Here is a 23,575-nt window from a genome sequence, read left to right as displayed (position 1 = left end):
ACTGGACTGAACGGACCGGACTAAACGGACCGGACTGAAAGGACGGAACCGGACTGGACTGACCGGACTGGACTGACCGAACTGGACTGACCGAACTGGACTGACCGAACTGGACTGACCGGACTGGACTGACAGGACTGACTGACCTGACAGGACTGACTGATCTGACAGGACTGACTGATCTGACAGGACTGACTGGACTGATCTGACAGGACTGACTGACTGACAGGACTGACTGATCTGACAGGACTGACTGATCTGACAGGACTGACTGACTGACAGATCTGACAGGACTGACTGACTGGACTGATCTGACAGGACTGACTGACTGACTGGACTGACTGATCTGACAGGACTGACTGACTGACGGATCTGACAGGACTGACTGACTGACAGATCTGACAGGACTGACTGACTGACAGATCTGACAGGACTGACTGACAGATCTGACAGGACTGACTGACTGACAGATCTGACAGGACTGACTGACTGGACTGACTGACTGATCTGACAGGACTGACTAACCCTAACTCTTACTTTCTTTTTTATTTTATTTTTTTCACTTTTACTGTGGCAAGGCTGACAGCTCTTGTCACAGTGTTTCTCCTCTGCTCTCTCACTGAGATCGGAGGAGAAACAGTGTATTTATCAGGCAGATCGCCCGGGAAAGTTTGTTGCTAAAACAAACTTCCCTGGTGATCTCTCTGATTGGCTGGTGTGACGCTGACATCATCGAGACCTGAGCCAGTCAGGTCTCGATGATGTCAGAGGTCACAGCACTGGGATCCCCGCCGCTGGCAGGTATGTGGGGGGTCCCGATCGCCGACCACCATCTGTCACTATCTTTTAAGTGCCGCGATCGCTATGGATCGCGGCATCTAGAAGATAGGAACAGGTTAACATCATGGTGACCTGATCCAATCAGGTCCCCATGATGCCACATGTCAGAGCTATCGCTCTGAACCGGTACCGCAGCGCTAGCAGGACCCTGGGGGTCCTGAGCGCTCCGGGACCACCCACCGTTTTTAAACGTCGGCGCTGCACAGAGCCCAGGCAGCGCCGACGTTTATGTACAGTGGGCGGTCGGGAACCGGTTAATGTGTGATTTGGTGAGGACATCGTGAAGAAGTGGGGTTTTTCCAAGAGTGGGCGGTGTGACTGTGGAAGGTTCAAGGGGTGAAGGTGGAGCTTGGGTGGAGCCTGGGTGGAGTCTTAAAAAGGCCCGAAAATTTTCCCAGTATGGGGCCCTGAAATTCCTGGTGGCAGCCCTGTATGCATCAATCACTCATACGTATTCAGCTCCCTTCAGTAACCCTGCCACAGCAGTACAGAGTATGTCAGCGACTCCACCACAGCAGCACAGGTACCCTTTAATAGAATCTTCCAACAGCTAAAACTTTTTTTTTTCCCATTCTCAAAGTCACAAAAGGGCTTGTTTTATGTATGAAGAGTAGCAGTTAACTTAGTAAGTAAGGTAGAAAAAAATAGCAAAAAAAATTTTGGAGAGTGAAATTGCTTACAATTATACTGTGTTCTTTTTATGGGACAAGCCAATTACAATATCAAATTTATTTTATGTTTTTCTACTTTTAAGAAATACAACATTCTAAAACATAGCTTATTTTTTGGTTACTGGAGCTGTGTGTAGGAACCTTTTTTGAGGGGTATGGTCTAGTTTTTTTGGTAGTTTTTGGTGTAAATAAAACTTTCTAAACACTTTTTATATTCAATTTTTTTGGGGGGGCTAAATTTAAAATAATAGAAATACTGTAATTGTATTATTTTTCAAATGGAATTTCAATAATTTAGACTCCTTACATACAAAGCTTTACCATTTATTATTCTTGGTTTATGTTTTAGATTTTTTTTTCATTTATAAATGTGAAAAGGGAATTTTTTGTTGCTTTTTATATTTTAAACCTTTTTTTTTTTTACATTTTTTTGTGTTCCAAGGGGACTTCAAACAGTGTACAATAAGCTGCAGTGTGTTGAAAAAGTCCTAATAGGAGTACTAACATGGACATTTTATTCGGCTCCTTACTGCCACAGCAATCCATTGGCATGATTACTTAGATGGCATGATTACATAATAAGATCTAAGATGAATATAATTTATTTCCAGTCCCATAATGGAATAAGAAATACATAACAGGCAATTTAGTTGGATGGCAATCAGCCACAGCTTTAAAGGGAACCTGTCACCAGCAAAAACGCTATTTACCTGCAGATATGTGGATAATCTGCAGGTTAATAGCGTTACTAACCAGCCTGGCACCTGCATTCAGCCGACTGCTGCGGGGAGAAAATGAACTTTATTCACCCTGCAGCTTTCGGATTTAAGTCAAGGGGGTGGTGCCAGAGCTGGTTCAGTATATAGAATACAGAGCAACGGCTGTAACTGCGCCCCCGGTCCTGCTCCCCCATCCTGGTCCCCATTCCTGGTATATGCTCCCCCATCCTGGTATATGCTCCCCATTCTGCCTGCTCTGCTGTTGTTCCATCCATCAATACATACATCTATATATACAAAAAAAACTCCTACTCACCTTTCCCCTGCCCGCCCTTCAGCATGTCGCCTGTGTTATTTAAATAAAATGCTTTTCTCAAGTGAAATTGACACCTGTTCAGTCCCAAACAACCCCTTTAACTTTGTTATTTCTGCAATTGCTTAAATTACATTGACATCTGACTTATTACCCCTTTCATGCCTTATAAACTCAATTGAATTTTTGTGCAGGAAATTTGCAGACTGTCCTCCACTACTGGATGTTGAAGACATGGTTCGAATGAAGGTTCCAGACTCTAAATGTGTTTACACATATGTGCAAGAGTTATACCGCAGTTTGGTTGCTAAAGGTTTAGTAAAAACCAAGAAGACATGAATGTGCTAAAGAAGTACAAATAATTAGAAGGTAAGGATATATCTGCTATTAGTATTATATGTTAAAACAAACGTGTTAGCAGGATTTTGCTAAGTAAACTACAGGCAGTGTCATCTTGGGGTTGCTGCACTGATTAAAATGACACCTGAGGTGAAGAAATCTGTCTTGTGGTTCTTGTGTAATCAATGTTTGCCGTTTTGAGTAAATGATATGCCTGCGCTACAGGGCGGGACTGTAGACAGGGTTTTTCCTTGATGTTCTAGGCCAGATCAACAAGAAAAGATCTGCCCAAAGGCCTGAAAGGCCCTGTATTTATTGCATTTTACATACAGTTGTAATCAAAATTATTTAACACCCATTGCAAATTAGGTTTATTAACAAAATTTACTGCTGCTTGCAATAAACCAAAAACTAGTTACCTTCCTCAAGACAACTAAACTAACAAACAAGTGATTTCTTCAAATTCAACACAAAATGACTATAGCAGTCTCAGAATCATTCGACCCCCTGAACAGAATCCTTCATAAGGCCTAATTCAGATATCCGTGAATCATGTATGTGCTGTATCCATGATTTTCATGGATAGTACATGTTATGATCTGCAACATGTACTAAGGAAAGATAGGGGAAAGCTGTCCCTACAGTAAGACTAAGCTGAATCTCTATGATGTAGCGGGCTGCCTGTTCCTAGCCAACAGACCCGCCTTAGTCCTCGGCTAGTCTGAGCGAAGACCTATAGAATTAAGGGGAGGGGTCCCTAAAAGAACTAAGGACTGGGACAAAAAAGGGACACCTCCTAAACAGAAGTTGTTGCAGAACACAAAAAGACAAACTGAGAAAAAGTACTAGAGGTCCCAGATGACCAAGCGAACTTGACAGAGAAAGGCACAGAAGCACCAGGCTAGAGAGACAGTAGAACATTGAAGTCCAGCACAGCCAGAAGGGCAGAGCTGGACTATAAAGGCATATGGTCACGTGACCGCAAAACACAAGATAGAAAAAACTAACAGGAGGGTTCTAACAGTACCCCCTCCAGGCCCAGGCCTATCCGGAAACCTCCTGTGGAAAGCTTTAACAAACCTAGGAGCAGAGACATCATCCGTCCTTACCCAGGAGTTGTTTTCGGGACTGAAACCCTTCCAGGAGACAAGATACTGTAATCTCCCTCTATGCCATCTAGAATTCAAGATACGTGAAATTTCAAATTCGCTGTTTTCCACCACAGGAGGAACTGTGACAGTGGCGTCCCTATCAGATACGTCAGCCTTTTTCAACAAGGAAACATGAAACACAGGATTAATGTTCCAGGAAGTAGGGACATCCAACCTAACAGCAGACGGGTTAACAACCTGAAGCACTTTAAATGGACTCACAAACTTCGGACCCAGTTTTTTAGAGGGAATCCTCAACCGCAGGTTCTTCGAGGACAACCAAACCATGTCACCCACAGTAAACAAAACCTCTTTACGTTTCCTGTCAAAATACTTCTTGGACTTCTTGTTAGCCTCTTGAAGGTTGCAACGTACATTAGTCCAAACTATCTCCAAATCACGTGAAAAATTCTCCTCCGGCACCGCCGACCCCAATTTGGAGAACGAACCAAAAGACGGATGTCTCCCAGTACAACAAAAAAAAGGAGAACATCCAGCAGAGGAGAATGTATGACTGTTAAGAGCAAATTCTTCGAGAGGCAGAAACTCAGATCACACCTCTTGAGTGTCCGCCACAAAACAACGCAAAAACTGTTCAACATCCTGGTTCTTTCTTTCATTCTGTCCATTCGACTCAGGATGATAACCAGACGAGAATGACAAATGGATTCCCAACCTGTCACAAAAAGCATGCCAAAAGCGAGCCACAAACTGAGGTTCTCTATCAGAAACAATATCCGTGGGAACGCCATGGAGCTTGATAATCTCTTTAACAAACGCCTTAGCGAGTGTCTTGAGCAGGGCAACTTAATGAATGGAACCAAATGACACATCTTACTAAAACGGTACACGACCACCCAGATGACAGTAAAACCCACAGGAAGATCAGTAATAAAATCCATAGTGAGATACGTCCAAGGCACACTAGGAACCTCCAGAGGGCAAAGCAACCCCGCAGCAGGAGTATGTGAAGCCTTTGACCTAGCACACACAGTACACTGACGCACCCACTTGATGACTTCCTTCTGCCACCTAGGCCACCAAAAACTGCGACTGATAAGTCTCTAAGTCTCCAAAACTCCTGGATGACCTGCCAACCGAGACTCATGACACTCCACAAACAAATCTCTAGGCTCTAGGCAAGAACAACCTCCCTTGGGGAGTGTTAGATGGAGCTTCATCTTGAGCATTCAGAATCCCATTCTCCAAAATGGAGTCCAAAGCCGCCACCACAACTCCTTTCTGTAAAATGCTCTCCTCCTCCTCGGCACCGACCATAGGAGAGAAGCTGCGAGATAAAGCATCGGCTTTAACATTCTTAGTACCAGAGATATAGGTAACAGAAAAATGAAACCGAGAAAAAAAAAGTGCCCACCTAACTTAACGGGCATTCAAGCGCTTGGCAGCATCCAGATAGATCAAATTCTTATGATCTGTGAAAACCTGAATAGGAAATCTAGCGCCTTCCAAAAAATGACGCCAATGTTCAAACGCAAGTTTAATAGCCAGCAACTCCTGATTTCCAACATCATAATTCAGTTCGGTTTCAGAAAATTTTTTCGAAAAGAAGGCACAAGGATGTACTCCACCCTTGTTCTCCTGAGACAAAACTGCTCCGACCTCGACCGATGAAGCATCGACCTCGACCAAAAAAGGCTTGGTCTCATCAGGCTGCATAAGGATAGGGGCAGAACTGAACTTCTCTTTGAGATACTCAAACGCTTCAATGGCCTCAGTAGTCCACTGGGCCGTATTCACACCTTTCCTGGTGAGATCGGTTAGAGGTTTAACAATTACAGAAAAATTCTTAATGAATTTCCTGTAATAATTGGCAAAACCCAAAAATCTCTGTATAGATTTCAAACCAATAGGCCTAGGCCACTCCTACACAGCCTGAACCTTCACCGGATCCATCTCAAAGCCCTTGCTGGAGACAATGTAGCCCAAAAAACTAATTTTCTGCACAGCGAACTCACATTTCTCCAGCTTAGCAAAGAGTGAATTATCACTCAATAACTGCAAAACTTCACGTACACTCTGCCAATGGGACTCTAGATCAGGTGAATAAATCAAAATGTCATCCAAATACACAACCACATTCTTACCAATCAAAGGTCTCAGGATGTCATTAATAAGGTTCTGAAAAAATGCAGGTGCATTGGTAAGACCAAAAGGCATCACCAGATTCTCAAAATGACCTACCGGAGTGTTAGAAGCAGTTTTCCATTCATCACCCTCCTTCACACGCAGCAAATTGTATGCCCCCCAGAGATCAATTTTGGAGAGCCACTTGTCTCCCACTAACTGGTTAAACAAGTCAGGAATTAATGGCAATGGGTAGGAATTGCGTACGGTAATCTTATTAATTTCACGAAAATCCAGACATGGACGTAAACCGCCATCCTTTTTTTTAACAAAGAAGAATCCAACTGCCACAGGCGACTTAGAAGGTCTATTGTGACCAGCAGCCAGGCTAGTCTGTATGTACTCCTCCAAGGCCTTTCTTTCAGGGATAGTCAGATTAAACAAGCGACTTTTGGGAAGAGTAGCACCCGGAACAAACTCAATGGCGCAATCATAATCCCTATGAGGAGGTAAAACTTGCGACTCCTCCTCCGAAAAAAACCTCCAAAAATCTTGAATAGGTACCGGTAATTCCCCTTTTTCCACAGCCGCAATGCGACCATTACAACATTTATCATAGCACTTTGGACTCCAAGACTTATCACATTAGTAGACCAGTCCAATAAAGGATTGTGCAGTTTTAACCAAGGCAATCCTAGAACAACTGGAGAGGGCAAATTATCCAAAACAACCAAGTCCAAAATTTCTTGGTGAACTCTATTGATAGTGAGGGGAAATGCTGCAGTCTTGTGAGTAATACATTTCAAAGGAGTGTTATCAATTGCAACCACAGAAATAGGTGATGACAAAGGATTGGATTTCAATTTAAGATTTTCCAAAAACCCTTTATCAATCACATTAAGTGTCGAACCACAATCCACAAATACCTGAAATTCAATCAAATCTCCCTGCAGAGTAGTACTCCCAGAAAGAAACACTCCTGCAGAGCGTAAACAAGCTATACGGGCGTAACTGACCATTTTTTTTTCTTTACTTAAACGACGCTCACAATACTTAATCAAATGGTCAGCTTTACCACAATAAAGACACAATCCCTCGGCAAATCTCCGATCTCTTTCTTGAGAGTGGAGTGACATCGCCCCAACCTCCATCGGTTCCCCGCCGTCACAGCAGATTTTCTGGGGACTAGGACCTGATTATATGATAAAAATGGCCAATGGCTCAATAAAAATAGACAATAGACACGATAAACCAACAAACGACACACATAGACATTTAGTCACAAAACCACGGGGGCGAGGGTGGAATTACCGAATGGTTGTCAAGCACTTTTCCAAGTGACGCTTGGAAAAGCGCTTGATAACCCGCCTGCAGAAATGCATGCAAAAACGCTTGACAAAAGCTTCTACCTGGCAGGAAAAACACATGTAAAATCCGCATGCATTTTTCCTGCCAAGGAGATGCTGAAAAAATCTGCAGCATTTCTGCATCGTGGGCACTTAGCCTAAAACTATAGTTCTCATTGAATCATTTTGAATCAATTTGGTTGCAAATATTTAATTTCATCATCCAAAAAAACTAACATTGTAAAAGTTTCTTATTATTCATGAACAGATGGTAACAGATTGCAAGCTTTCGAGGCTACTCAGGCCTCTTAATCAGTCTAGTATAACCCAATATCTGAAGAGTCACATATTTATACACATTAGGACACATAAATAATGCAATAGATGAGACGGGTAACGTTAAGCTAAGAAATTACTGTGGGAGAAAGATACAGTTCTGGCTGTAAATATTGGATTGGTTGATAGATAAGGACTGTTATGATGACCCCAAAGTTCTGAGAACCAGATTCCTTAGTTGATGTAGAATGACATAAATCCATGCGACACATTCATTCCTGCTCTGAAGGTGTCAAAGGTCACCATTAGTGTATATTCCGAGATTCTTCTGTCTCTCTGAGATTTGAAGTTACCTTTTAATACCATATGCAAATTGCCTCTTCAGAGAAAAAGAGGACTTGTACTCTATAGCGCCACCTAACTTAGGATAAAAGCCAAATCAGAATCTCAATTTGCAGACACGGTGTTTCGGGCTGTTGGCCCTCGTCAGTGCAAAGCATGAGAACTGATTTGGCTAGGTGAGAGGCTCTTAGACCTTTTAATACCAATAATTTCATGTCTGTGGTGATGTGATCAGGTAAACAAAAATGCTTGGCCACAGGTAGATCTATTCTTTCTTCTTTTATTGTGTGGTGATGATGATTCATCCTTGTCCTAAGCTTTTGCCCTGTCTCCCCTACATACAGACCACCTGATGGACATTTGGTGCATATAATTAAGTACACTACATTAGATGTGATGCAGCTGAAAGTACCTGGGATCTTGTAGTCCTGATGTGAATTGGGGATCTTTATCTTGTCTGCGGTTGTTATAAATGGACAGGTTTTAAAAAATTTTCTGGTTGCAGGGAAAGGTACCTGTAGGTGGTGGAGATGACAGGGAGCTTCTGACAATCATGCTTCTTAAATTTGGGGGTTGCCTGAAACACAGAAGTGGGGGATCTGGAAATATGGATTGTTATCGGGCATCTTTTTGTAGTAAGGGTTGTAGTTTCTGTGCAGCTCTCCTTAGCACCTCCAGATTTGGTTTGTGGTGACTACTAGAGGCACCTGGTTGCTTTCTTGTTTAGTTTTGTAATGTAGAAGATGATTCCTTGATATTCTGGTGGCTCTTGTAATCTGGTTCTCAAGTTCTCAATTGTTCTTGGATGGTAGCCCTGATTCAAAAAGGTCTTTCTGAGGCCACCAAGGTGTTTGTCTCTATCCATAGGGTTGGAACATATCCGATTGCAGCTATTGGCTTGGCTGTAGACAATAGAGTTTTTTATGTGTTTCGGATGGAAATTGTCCCATTTAAGGTACAGTACAGACCAAAAGTTTGGACACACCTTCTCATTTAAAGATTTTTCTGTATTTTCATGACTTTGAAAATTGTACATTCACACTGAAGGCATCAAAACTATGAATTAACACATGTGGAATTAGATACTTAACAAAAAAAGTGTAAAACAACTGAAAATATGTCTTATATTCTAGGTTCTTCAAAGTAGCCACCTTTTGCTTTGATGACTGCTTTGCACACTCTTGGCATTCTCTTGATGAGCTTCAAGAGGTAGTCACCGGAAATGATTCTTGTGGTCATAAAAATGTCTCGCAACTGATGTATCACTGAATCTTGCATCACTTTATCTGTTTGGACAGAGGTGTTACCAGTGGCCTGTGGCATTACTCTCTCCATCTTTGTTTTAAACAATGCAATTGAAGACCAACAATATGATTATTCAGTCTAATTTTAATGGGTCTAGACCAGAGGCATACAGTAGTTAAGGGTACAGCACAGCGGGGAAGGGAATGTGGACATAATACATCTGAGTTGGCCAGTGGCACACTCTAATCATGGGTTTAGGGTAAACTCCGCAGATGACCATGCGGTTACTGAAAATCTCTATGCAAAGACCAACACAGATAATACCACCATATGGTGACCATATAGTAGTAGATACCAGTCCTGCAGAACATATGGGAGATTACAGTACAGTACAACACAGATTGTGACTTAAAGGTATCATTCTTTCTGATGGAGTCATTCACTTTTCTCTTCTTTTCTATCTAGCCCAGACTGTCATGACAACTTCTTCCAGCTAGTAACTGTTTCCCCTTGATTCCACCCCCCCACATGTATAGTACTAAAATTGCACAAGTCCCCTAGGACTTGTCCAGTGCGTCGACCTGCCATTCTGTAGGCTGCAGGCCTAAAGCAACCTGCAACCTACAGAATGGAGAGCGGTAGTGCAGTTAGAACATCATATAGTTTAACTGTATCTGCATGCTGAACAGCGATACAGTTAAGTGTTGGTTGTATTGGGTCACTCTAGATCACGTATAACTTTTTTCTCCTGTACAGTCGGACCGAGAAAAAAATCATTCATCTGAACAGCGCTATTGAATAACATTGATCAGTGAGCTGTCTGTGTGCGACCTGATAAAAAAAAAAATCACACAGCTCACAGCCGATTTATACGCTAGTCTGCTTGAGCCCTGAGGCTACATTCACACATCCTATTACAATCCAAGAGAAACAGACCAATGTTTTCTCAGGTGTCATCCTAGTTGCACCTAATTGCTTCTGTGTGTAGAGGTGTCTTTGCTTCCAAGCCAATTAAAAAACCTTTGGAGGATCACGTTTTTACTCAAGTTTATCACTAAAAAACCAAAATAAATGAAGGCAAAGAGACAACTATAAGACCCAAAGTTGAAAAAATGCCAATACTTTAATGAAATACATATTAAAAGTTACATAGAATAATCATAAAAACAGGGCACACCACAGATGAAAAAAATGGTGGGATGCCTGGACCCATAGTATGTGTAAGCTGAAAGCTATGTCATCCAGGTAACCAGCATAAATATATCATTGGTAATCAATATAAAACATGATATAAAATATCACAAGCAACAGAAAAAGAGGTGTATATATAAATATATTTATCACAAAGAATAATAACAGTCCAAAATTAGTAATAATAGGTAAATAACCTGTGTTGAACCATTATCCCAATACAGTCACATATACAGGTATATCAATGCAAGTATATATAAATATATTTATCACAAAGAATAATAACAGTCCAAAATTAGTAATAATAGGTAAATAACCTCTGTTGATCCATTATCCCAATACAGTCACATATACAGGTATATCAATGCACAAAGGGACCATACACAAAAATAAGATATAACCATAGTTACCAAAGAGCTCAGGTCAGAGGTCCAAGCACCCACCACGCACCCGACGCGCGTTTCGCACAGGAAATGCTTCGTCCAGGGGTGATGGGATGCTGGGATGGGTAAGTATATATAGGGATCCCTAGCTAATGACGTTGTAATTTGTCATTACATGCACCTGCGTCATCCTAATTAACTACCCAGACGCTACCTAGCCCGTAATTACTGTTGCCAAGGGTACCTGTATGCTGTTTTACTACCGCAGAGTAGCGTTGTCTCCGTCGCGTGCATCATGCACCGGAGCTTCCGGGTTCAGGCACCGTTGAAAAGAAAGTTCTTCCTGTCACGTGACACAAATGGTCACGTGATTGGGACTGAATCATATGATTCCTGTCTTACCCTATTCAGCGCATGCGCAGTAACCACCATTATAACCCAGGCAAATACAATTCCCAGAGATACATAGAAGTGGATATAGCGATCCAAGAAGAATAGATCACCACAGAAATAGATAAACAAGAAAAAAGCAAATAAAGTGAAAGAATAAATAAAATAAGATAGACGTAGCGGAAAAAAGGAAAAAAGACAAGTATTCATTTATTAATAAAAAGACACCACCAACATAAAAAAAAAAATGATAAAAAATAAAATATAAAATAAAGATAATAATTAAATAAATAAGAATATAAGTGTAAAAGTGACATGTACTATAATAATAAACATAAAGTGACAAGTGGAATGGTGAAAATGAGTAATGAAAAAAAGTAATGAATAAATAATTATAATTACATGTAATACATATGTGTGCAAGTGCATACAAATTAATAAAACCATAAGGTGACATGTGCATATAAACACATATACAATGTGCAAGGCCATAATAGAAATATGGATTGTAAAAGTGTACCAAAAGTAGCATATTAACATTAGTTAGGCATATAAATACAAGGTGACAAGGTGATAAACGCGCGTCGGGTGCGTGGTGGGTGCTTGGACCTCTGACCTGAGCTCTTTGGTAACTATGGTTATATCTTATTTTTGTGTATGGTCCCTTTGTGCATTGATATACCTGTATATGTGACTGTATTGGGATAATGGATCAACAGAGGTTATTTACCTATTATTACTAATTTTGGACTGTTATTATTCTTTGTGATAAATATATTTATATATACCTGCATTGATATACCTGTATATGTGACTGTATTGAGATAATGGATCAACAGAGGTTATTTACCTATTATTACTAATTTTGGACTGTTATTATTCTTTGTGATAAATATATTTATATATACACCTCTTTCTCTGTTGCTTGTGATATTTTATATCATGTTTTATATTGATTACCAATGATATATTTATGCTGGTTACCTGGATGACATAGCTTTCAGCTTACACATACTATGGGTTCAGGCATCCCACCATTTTTTTCATCTGTGGTGTGCCTTGTTTTTATGATTATTATATGTAACTTTTAATATGTATTTCATTAAAGTATTGGCATTTTTTCAACTTTGGGTCTTATAGTTGTCTCTTTGCCTTCATTTATTTTGGTGTTTCATAGGTTAATTTGGCCCATTTGATTCATTGGTGTTTATCAAGTTTATCACTAAGCAACAAATCTGTGATGCAAAATGGAAGCAAATGTGAAGCCTCACAGATCTCTCTAGACTTGAATGACCGAGTCTATGCCCAGATAGGATCCACATAGGATCAGATTAAGACCTGGCTGAGTCACAGGGATCTCACTACCAGATCCATGGTTTTAACGATGTGTGAATACATCCATTCTACTATATGGGACGAAGTGCTGCTTGAGGAAAGAGATAAAAATTGGACAGCACTCGGATATGAATTGGCTTAAGGCCACGGCCCCACTACCAGTATTTGGTCAGTGTTCGGTCAGTATTCTCAGGAGTGGGAGCCAAAACCAGGTGAGGAACAATCAGAGAAAAGGTATAATAGAAGCAAGTCACCAATTCTGTATTTATCACCCACTCCTGGTTTTGGCTCCCACTCCTGAGAAAAAATACTGACCAAACACTGATAGTGGGGCTGTGGCCTAAGGGTGCAGTCAGACGGCCATATAACACAGACGACTATAGTATCACAGTGCACGGACTGGCCGGCGGCTCTCCTGAGCCAAGCGTGACAGCTACGTAGAAATACACTCAGGATAGCTGCCAGCCAGTCCGTGCACTGCGATGTGATGGCCGTCCGTGTTATTCGCACGTCTGACGTCTCACGCTAAGGTGCTGCAATGAGTATTTGGTGCAGAAAATCTGCAGCATCAAAAACTCATCAAATAGCTTAATTTGCATTTTTTAGCTGCAATTTTTGTCTTTTTTGTTTGTCATGTTTTAATTAAAACTACTTTGTTTTGGAAACCTTCTGTTACTTTGCTTTCCTGAGACTTCATTGATAAAGTCATGAGTGGGTTACATGCACTTTTATTGTGTTTCCATTGTAGAAAAACAAAAAAGCATTTTTCATCTGTGGATTTTCCTCATAACATTCCAGTCTATCAATAAAATCTGCAAATAAAACAGATATTTACAGCAAGAGAAATTCAAAATCTCAGTTCAGTTTCGGCAAAGTAAAAAAAAAGCCCAGTGGGCATGAGATTTCTATAAATCCCATACACCAAATACTAACCTGGGGAACTTAGCCTAATATGTAAGAGGCCCCTGACAGATGAGTGTCAGGTGAGGTAAGGATCGGGCATGTCTCTAATCAGACTGCTGATCCTTTTATTGCCTAAGAGGCAGGTCACCACCAGAGATGTCTGACAGTGGCTCTACCATAGAGAACACAGAAGAACTCGGTGTACAGGAGACTCAGGCGAGATGGCTTGTTGTGGATGGGGCGAGACGCCTTGTTGTGGACGCTGCCCGAAAGATAACTCTGCCTTTGCACTAAATCGCCATATCTCTCGCCTCCCATCTGTCATGCAGGGTGTGGGAAAGACTTAGTGCAACACAGAGGGAAGAGGGAAAGGGAGCCCAGACACTAGGAAAAGGGGGGAGTGGAGACCTCCTAGTCTGGTCTAGTGTCACCCTGTCTCAACTACCTTCCCTATATTGACTCTTCACCAATCGCCGCACGCATGCCTCACCCTGACTTTCCCTGGCATATGGCTAAGGCTAGGAAAGGGAGGAGATGAGCACTAATCAATCTCCACTAAACTCTATAGACAACAAGGGTAGACAAACAGGGAGGGATTGCTTTCCTTTAGACGACTCCAGACAAATGCGCACACGGCCTCAAGCTCCAGAGAGGACTAAGTACTGCTCCCTCTCAGACACACCAGGTATTTATACACTCAGGCCAGGGAGTTAATTAGCCAGAGGGAGGTAGCCACTGGGTCCTAGAGACAGACAGCCTCTAAGATGATGTCTGTAATGCCAAATATGGAGATCTCCTGCAAACAACTGAAGGGAGATTCTCTGTCACCTCTGACACACCCGTGACACCATCAGTGTCACTCTGTCCCTGTGAAATCGGCCACTCGAGAGGGAATCTCACACTTGCGCATTACTGTTCTTTCCTCTGAAGTCTTCCGTTGAGTGACAGATGTCTCAGGGACAGAGTGACGCTGATGGTAGGTGAGATATATGGAGTTGAAGAATGGAGGCAGTGTTATCTCCCAAACAACATCTTCCCCATTGCCTGGAAGAGGTCATTTACATAAACAGATAAAAATTTACTTATTAACAACAAGGCATCTGAGGCATACAGTTGGGACTTTTTTTAATTAGTCTATAACCTATAAGCCCATATTAATACACTGTGTTCCAAATTATTATGCAAATAATATTTTCTCAGATTTTCCCAAATTACCTATATGAATTGCAGTCATTGTAATTTTCCAGTCAAATAACTATTAGAGTACAATTGAAAGGTTTTTGTACAAACTGTCTATGATAACAGTATATTTTAAAAAAAATAAAAAACTCAAACTGCACTCAAAATGCATGTTCCAAATTATTATGCACAGCAGAGTTTTCAACCTTTTCATTTTAATAAAGAACAAAAAAATGGTCATTTTTGAAATTATAAGCATTAGCAGGTTATTACAAACTGAAATCAAACAGTTTTCAACTCAAAACTTTATTCTAGGTGATGTTACATTTGCACATAGGACCGCTTGTTCGAAAGGAGCTTCTGAACTCTCTCGTCCATTGAATTTGTCAGGTTTTGGATGGTTTCTGCTTCAATTGTTTTGCATGAGGACAGAATACCTTCCCAGAGCTGTTGCTTAGATGTGAACTGCCTCCCGCCATCATAGACACTCCTTTTGATGATGCTCCAGAGGTTCTCAATGGGGTTGAGGTCAGGGGAGCATGGGTGCCACACCATAAGTTTGTCCCCTTTTATGCCCATAGCAGCAAGAGATGCAGATGTGTTATGTGCAGCATGAGACGGGGCATTATCATGCATGAAAATTATCTCGATGGTCCAGATGGATGGAGTGGAGGATGGCTGGTTGATGGACACCCCATGCAAACACGGCTACGGGGCTAACAAGGAGGAGGTGGAGTAATGTTTTGGGCTGGAATCATGGGGAGAGAGATTGTCGGCCCTTTTAGGATCCCTGAAGGGGTAAAGATGAACTCCATAATGTATGTTGAGTTTCTCAAACAGCACTTCCTTCCATGGTTCAAGAAGAAGAACCGTGCTTTCCGCAGCAAGATCATTTTCATGCATGATAATGCCCCGTCTCATGCTGCACATAACACATCTTCATCTCTGGCTGCTATGGGCATAAAAGGGGACAAACTTATGGTGTGGCACCCATGCTCCCCTGACCTCAACCCCATTGAGAACCTCTGGAGCATCATCAAAAGGAGTGTCTATGATGGCGGGAGGCAGTTCACATCTAAGCAACAGCTCTGGGAGGGTATTCTGTCCTCATGCAAAACAATTGAAGCAGAAACCATCCAAAACCTGACAAATTCAATGGACGAGAGAGTTCAGAAGCTCCTTTCGAACAAGTGGTCCTATGTGCAAATGTAACATCACCTAGAATAAAGTTTTGAGTTGAAAACTGTTTGATTTCAGTTTGTAATAACCTGCTAATGCTTATAATTTCAAAAATGACCACTGTTTTGTTCTCTATTAAAATGAAAAGGTTGAAAACTCTGCTGTGCATAATAATTTGGAACATGCATTTTGAGTGCAGTTTGAGTTTTTTATTTTTTTAAAAATATACTGTTATCATAGGCAGTTTGTACAAAAACCTTTCAATTGTACTCTAATAGTTATTTCACTGGAAAATTACAATGACTACAATTCATATAGGTAATTTGTCAAAATCTGAGAAAATATTATTTGCATAATAATTTGGAACACAGTGTAGTTTGCAAAGGTCAAATGTAGGGGCAGATTCCCTTTAAGCTTATTTAAATATCATTGAACATCAACAACATTTTTGTTGTTGATCATATTAAGGGTGGCACATCAATGTGCAGTCGGCCGGTCTAAACAGGCTAATGTTTAGCTTCATAAAATCGGTCAGTGGTCATTTAAGTTCTGCGATTGACCAGGGCACTGTGCGCTCTGCCCAAAAAATTGAGCCCCACACTGCCCCTCGTATTGTATATAACCCCCTCTCCTATAAAATATTGCCTCCACATCGCCCCCAGTTATATATTATAATGCCACCCCATGCCTCCCCCATGAACTATTGCGATCATACTGTCCTTCCATATAAACAATAACTGTCAAACCATCTTCCCTTAATAACTATGGCCGATACACTGTCCACCCTACACACTGTACCTGTTATAAAATATAGCCTCCAAATTGTCCCCATCTTCAATGCCCCATCTCCATACTGTACTCTCTCTCCACACTGTACTCTCTCAATACTATGCCCCCTCACTGTCTATAGTAAAAATTGCTTGTATCTTCAGCTCCACTAAGGAGTGCTTTCCTTCCCCTTCTTTGTGATGCTCTATCACATACAGTTCGCACCCCATGTACCACGCACATACAGCCTGCACCCCCATATATCCCCTACATACAGTCCACACCCCATGTACCACACACATGCAACCTGCACTCCCACGTCCCCCACACATAAAGCCTGCGCTCCCATGACCCCTACATACAGTCTGCACTCCCATGTCCCCCACACATACAGCCTGCACCCCCATGTCCCCCACACATACAGCCTGCTCCCCCATGTACCCCGTACATACAGTCTACATGCTATGTACCATGCACATACAGCCTGCACCCCATGCACCACCAGACATATGTAGCACCCTGAGGATTCGGCTGCTACAGGGGTATTGCACCTCACTCCAGAGGTGTGATATTCCACTCCCGGGTAAGGATGGAGTGTGGAACTGAGCTCAGTTAGCTGCATACACTACATACATCCCATTTCCGAGGGACAGACCGATGGTACTCCCACTAGGTATATGTGCAGGTACGACAGTGTCTGTCCCTGGCTGGAGTGGGAGGGGGGTGGAACATCCCAGTAGTGTAGGGGCAGATAGGGGGAGCAGTCTGGGTAATGCTAGGAGCTCATTGGGTGCTGGTCACCTGAGCTCACACATAGAGGGAGTATATAAGGTGGGAACCATCTTAGATCAGGGTCAGTCTTCTGTAGAGAGTCAGTCAGTCCTGAGAGAGGTCCAGGAGCGCCTGCAGAGAGAAGAGAGAGAGGAGAAGAGAAGGACCCAGAGGGGGAGAAGAAGGAACCCCAAGAACCCAGAATTAGACCAGAAGGGTGAAGGGTTGGCACGCAAGGGAACCGGATCCCAAATTAGTGGAGGAGAGAAACAACCCTCAGCTAAGAACCGGAGGCTGCGACATTACATGTGGAGCAGCCCCTCACCAAGTCCACAAGGAAGGCACACCAGGTATAGGGTCAGGGAACCCCGAAGAGGTGCACCCACCAAGAGGCCCGAGGGAGCCGGACATAAGTGGACCCCTGGTGAGAAAGGCCAGTAGAAAGGAAAGTCAGAAAGGGAGCTCAGGACCACGCTCCAGAATTGCTTGGGGGTTGGCCGAGTCCAGGACCTGGTGGACGCAGCACGGCTCGGGCGGTCACTCAAGGCCAGAGTGACCAACAGAACAGCAGTAAATAAAAACCCTGAACTGCACAGCCCGACTCTGAGTCTTCTTACCATCCACACTGCACCACCACTACCACCATCCTCTACACCTGACCCCCTGAGGCTATACCCCTCCCGTTGGGGGTTATACTACTGGAAGCTGCACACACACCACCAGCCTCAGCGGACCCTGCTGCAGCGGCGGCCGTATTGACCGCAAATCAACGGGTGGCGTAGTCGACACTAAGAACACTAACAACATCTGTAAAGACTGCCACACACGGAGTTTGACACCCTGGGCACCGACCGGGTCACCGCCACTCGGAGACTACAACCCCCATCTGATCCGGCTCCGGGTATCCCCCAAACAACACTGGCCCAGGGGGCGCGTCACATACAGTCCACACCCCATGTACCACGCACATACAGCCTGCACCCGCATATATCCCCTATATACAGTCCACACCCCATGTACCACACACATACAGCCTGCACTCCCACGTCCCCCACACATAAAGCCTGCACTCCAATGACCCCCTACATACAGCCTGCACTCCCATGACCCCTACACATATAGCCTGCAACCCCATGTCCCCCACACATACAGCCTGCACCCCCATGTCCCCCACACATACAGCCTGCACCCCCATGTCCCCCACACATACAGCCTGCACTACCATATCCCCCTTACATACAGCCTGTACCCCCATGTAACCCTACAGTTTGCACTCCCATGTCCCCATACAGTCTGCACTCCCATGTCCCCATACAGAGAAAAACCAAAGACAAGAAAAATACCCAAATAACTGGAAGTAAATGGATAGATCGCACAGTGCAAAAATAATAATAAATAATAAAGGCTATTTAGTTAACATAATTTTGATCAAAATAATGTAAAAGCTGTCCCGCCACGTCAAGGTAACCCTTATGGGACAGTCCTAACTATAATATTAAAAACCTTACCATTTGTCAAGTGACATACATATGGACAAGGGCAGAGAGACTGGATCCCTAGTATAAGCATAAACCTGAGGCAGAATGAGCCTTTCAGCTCAGACAAAGGGCGGCCACACCCTTATATGCACTAAAGCACACTGAACTACAAAGAAAAAACCTGGAGGTCTGAACTGAAACGTAAATTGATGTGCATGCAAAATGTAAATGCATGTTCACACAAGGCCATTAGACAGAGAAAAAAATATCCCCATACAGTCTGCACTCCCATGTCCCCATATAGTCTGCGCTCCCAAGTCTCCCACACATACAGCCATGGCAGTTTTCGTCCTCAGTGCAGCAGAGGTAAGGAAAGGAGGGAGATTGAAAAAAAAAATAAAAATCTTTTTTCATGTTAGCGCTGCCCCCTACAACATGCCGCCCTAGACACCTGCCCTTGGGTGCCTAGTGGCAAATACAGCCCTGATTAAATGTATATGGAGCAATATGATTACTTTGGCCGCACTTCATTACTCTACATTTATCAACATTAAACCTCCTCTTTAAAGTGTTTGCTAATGCAGACATCTTATCCAGATTGTTCTGTAATATTACAGGTGCATCTCACAAAATTAGAATATCAAAAAGTTAATTTCAGTTCTTCAATACAAAAGGTGAAACTCATATATTATATAGAGTCATTACAAACAGAGTGATCTATTTCAAGTGTTTATTTCTGTTAATGTTGATGATTATGGCTTACAGCCAATGAAAACACAAAGTCTTTATCTCAGTAAATTAGATTAATTAACAAAAAACACCTGCAAAGGCTTCCTGAGCATTTAAAAAAGTCCCTTAGTCTGTTTCAGTAGGCTCCACAACCATGCGGAAGACTGCTGACTTGACAGATGTCCTTTAGGCAGTCATTGACACACTCCACAAGGTCCCAGAATTCTAATTTTCATTTGGAAATCAAGGTCCCAGATTCTGGAGGAAGAGTGGAGAGGCAAACAATCCAAGCTGCTTGAGGTCTAGTGTGAGGTTTCCACAATCAGTGATGGTTTGGGGAGCCATGTCATCTGCTTGTGTAGGTCCACTGTGTTTTATCAAGACCAAAGTCAGCACAGCCGTATGCCAGGAAATTTGAGAGCACTTCATGCTTCCCTCTGCAGACAAGCTTTTTTGGAACTGGAAATTTCATTCTCCAGCAGGACTTGGCACCTGTCCACAAAGGGCCGTATTTGCCCTTAGGCACTTGTAGGCACGTGCCTAGGGTGCCAGAATTCGGGGAGGGCGGCACTTGAGCGTGTTTTTTTTTTTGTGTGGTTTTTTTTTTGGTTCGTGCCCCGAGCCGTCCGGGTGGCTCCGCCCCCCCAGGTCATCGCGCCCATAGGCGGATTATAATGAGGGAAATCCGGGCTACCGCCTGGGGCATCGGGCCTCCAGGGAGCCCAGGGCTCCGGGGTGTCTATGGCCGGATTGCCCTCATTATATGTGTGGCTCCTCCAGCAGCGGCGCACGGCCGCTGCTTCTTCTCCAGCCGGGCCAGCACTGCAGCAGTTAACTTCCCTCTGTGCTGGCCCGACCTGCAGTGCTGCACCGGAGAGGACTGGAGCCGAGCCGGGGGATGGTGAGTCTGTGTATGTCTGTGTGTGTGAGAGTGTGTGTGTGTATGAGAGAGTGTGTGTGTGAGAGAGTGTGTATGTGTGAGAATGAGTGTGTGTATGTGTGGCGCCCCTGAGGGTTCAGTCGCCACAGGGGTACTGCACCTCAGACCGAGGTGTGGTATCTCCTCTCCGAGGTAAGGGTGGAGCACCTCTCAGGACTCAGCCATCCATTCAACACTACACCACTCCTGTCCTGAGGGGGGCTTTAAGGCACCATAGTGCTGCCCCAGCCGGGATAGAGGAGATGGGGGGGGGCCAAAAGATAGGGGGAACCATGTAGTGGGTGAGGGTGGAGGACGCACTTTAGGTTACACTCATTCAATCATATTTTATCAACGGCCATCTTAGGTTCAAGGTCCTTTGATTGTGGTCTTCATCACTGAACGTGGCTTTCTGGTGGAACCTGCAGCTGATTGAAGATACACGGTCCTCGTTCTCTGGCCTTGAGGCGAGGAGTGGGCTAGAGTTAACGGCTGTCTCTACCCGGTCAAGGTCCCTACCTAAGAAGGCCTGGAGGGGAGCAGAGGAGACAAGCTCCACAGGCAAAAGGATCCCAGGAGGATGCAGACGGAGCAGCATACGCCCATACGCCACCTGTCCTCAGTATTCTGGCCTAGTCAGAGGGACTCCTGCTGCAAAAGGGGTACCGGCCCCCGATATCTGGCTTTGCTACTTCATGTCCTAGTCAGAAAAGCCCAGAGGCTTAGAGGATCCCACCGGGTAACGGACGGAGCGGAGTCGCCACCCGTACCCTTGTTCTGTGTATAGCCAGAGGGAGACCCAGCCTTGTAACACGCACCACATACGGACAGGAGAGGACCTAGTGGGAAAGTCTAGGCACACTCTGGTGCCTGGGGTCCTGATTGATGCACCCGAACTACCCGGAGTGTGCTGAACCCCTTCCTGGTGGCCGCAGCGCGCCGTGAGGAGCAAGGAGAAGCTTTGCAGCTGACACCTAACAACGTGAGTAAAGCTTGGAAGACTGCATCCATTGCCTCCGATTCCTCATTTCAGCGTGACACCACACTGCACCACCCACTACGACTCCCCTGATCCGTCTTCTCTGCCCTGAGGCCCTGCTCCGCCTGTGGGGAGTAGTACCATCTTCTGCTCCCACGACATCCCGCCTCAGAGGACTGCCGCAGCGCTGGTGGCGAATCACCAGGCACCACAGGTGGCGTAGTCATTACATCCACTCGATTACCACCGTCCCTCCTGGCCCTTATTTTTACTGTGACGACCCTGGGCACGGGCCGGGCCTAGGCCACGACTGCATCCACCGTAGACCAGGAGGCCCGGTTCCGAGTACCCCCATCTCTCAGGGTAGGGCCAGCGAGCGGGAGCGAGGCGTCACATATGTGTGATTGAGTGTGTGTGTGTGTGTGTGTGTGTGCAGGCAGATATCATTGTGTGATGTATGTTTATATGTATTTTTGTGTTTCAAATGTGTTTATGCGTGTATGTATATGTCTGTATATGTTTGTGTGTGCGTGACTGCGTGCGGCCTCCCGCTGTCTCTGGGGGGGCGCCGTGCGGCCTCCCGCTGTGTATAGATGGCGCTGTGCGGCCTCCTGCTGTGTATAGATGGCGCTGTGCGGCCTCCTGCTGTGTATAGATGGCTCTGTGCGGCCTCCTGCTGTGTATAGATGGCGCTGTGCGGCCTCCCGCTGTATATAGATGGCTACGTGCGGCCTCCCGCTGTGTATAGATGGCTACGTGCGGCCTCCTGCTGTGTATAGATGGCTACGTGCGGCCTCTCGCTGTGTATAGATGGCGCTGTGCGGCCTCCTGCTGTGTATAGATGGCTACGTGCGGCCTCCCGCTGTGTATAGATGGCTACGTGCGGCCTCCCCCTGTATATAGATGGCTGCGTGCGGCCTCCTGCTGTGTATAGATGGCTACATGCGGCCTCCTGCTGTGTATAGATGGCTATGTTCGGCCTCTCGCTGTGTATAGATGGCTACGTGCGGCCTCCTGCTGTGTATAGATGGCGCCGTGCGGCCTCTCGCTTTGTATAGATGGCGCCGTGCGGCCTCCCGCCGTGTATAGATGGCGCCGTGCGGCCTCCCGCTGTGTATAGATGGCTACGTGTGCTCAATATTGAGTCATACAATTAATGTAAGGCTATGTGCCCACGATGCAGAAATGCTTTGGATTTTTTTTGAGCGTTTCTGCATCTCCATGGCAGAAAAAACGCATGCGGATTTTACATGCGTTTTTCCTGCCAGGGACATGCGGATGTGAAGCGTTCTTCACTTGCAATTCCGCATGTGGGTTGACAAGCGATTTTAGCATCACTTGGAAAGTGCTTGACAACTTGGTCACACTATATAAATCCATGCAACCGGCATGGATTTATATAGTGTGACCGTAAAAGAATGGTAAAAAATAAAAAATAAATATATAATTACCTTCTGATGGCCTGCCAACGTCAGCTGTCATGTGACCTGTCACATGACTAAATGACGTCACGGCAGGTCCTTTTCAGACCTTCGTGAGCTGCCGGCAAGCCAGGACGCATCAGATAAAGACACCGGGGGGCCATCAGAAGGTAAGTATGATATTTATTTTTTATTTTATTCTTTTTTTTTACAGGTTCTATGGTACCCAGGTCTGGAGGAGAATCTCCTGTTCTCCATACCCGGGTACCATCCGCACATTGAAACGCATGGATTCTGCATGTACAGATGCAGTGATGCGGATTACATGCGTTCCAATGCAAGTCAATGGCGGCAAAACCGCCGAGCTTCCGCAAAATAATTGGTAGTGCTGTGGATTTTTCCACAATGATAATCCGCAGCAGAAATTTCCGCAGCATGTGCACAGCACATGCGGATTATCATTGGGGAACATGGCAGACCTTCTACCAAGCGTTTTTTAAGCGTTTCTGCAGCGGAATTGCTTAAAAAACTCATAGTGGGCACACAGCCTAAAGAAAAATTATTATAATTAATATTGTGCCAAATTAATTTCACGTGAACTATCACATGATCTATCACAGGGG

At 44.2% G+C, this 23,575-nt stretch overlaps 1 protein-coding gene across 2 annotated transcripts in view; it reads left to right on the top strand.

The window, feature by feature from the left end:
• The window catches only part of SMTNL1 (smoothelin like 1), a 236,646-nt gene that overhangs the window by 175,109 nt on the left and 37,962 nt on the right, over positions 1-23,575 (top strand). For both annotated transcript variants that reach the window (XM_073686125.1, XM_073686124.1), the window contains one exon: positions 2,738-2,912. In XM_073686125.1, coding sequence (XP_073542226.1) covers positions 2,738-2,882 — 145 coding nt within the window. In that variant the 3' untranslated portion in view covers positions 2,883-2,912. The remainder of the gene's footprint in view (positions 1-2,737; positions 2,913-23,575) is intronic.

The sequence above is a fragment of the Phyllobates terribilis genome, unplaced genomic scaffold, assembly GCF_046119375.1.
Source record: "Phyllobates terribilis strain yellow unplaced genomic scaffold, ASM4611937v1 Scaffold_5__5_contigs__length_657084704, whole genome shotgun sequence".
Classification (NCBI taxonomy): Eukaryota; Metazoa; Chordata; class Amphibia; order Anura; family Dendrobatidae; genus Phyllobates; species Phyllobates terribilis.
This window is presented reverse-complemented; position numbering and strand designations above follow the sequence as displayed.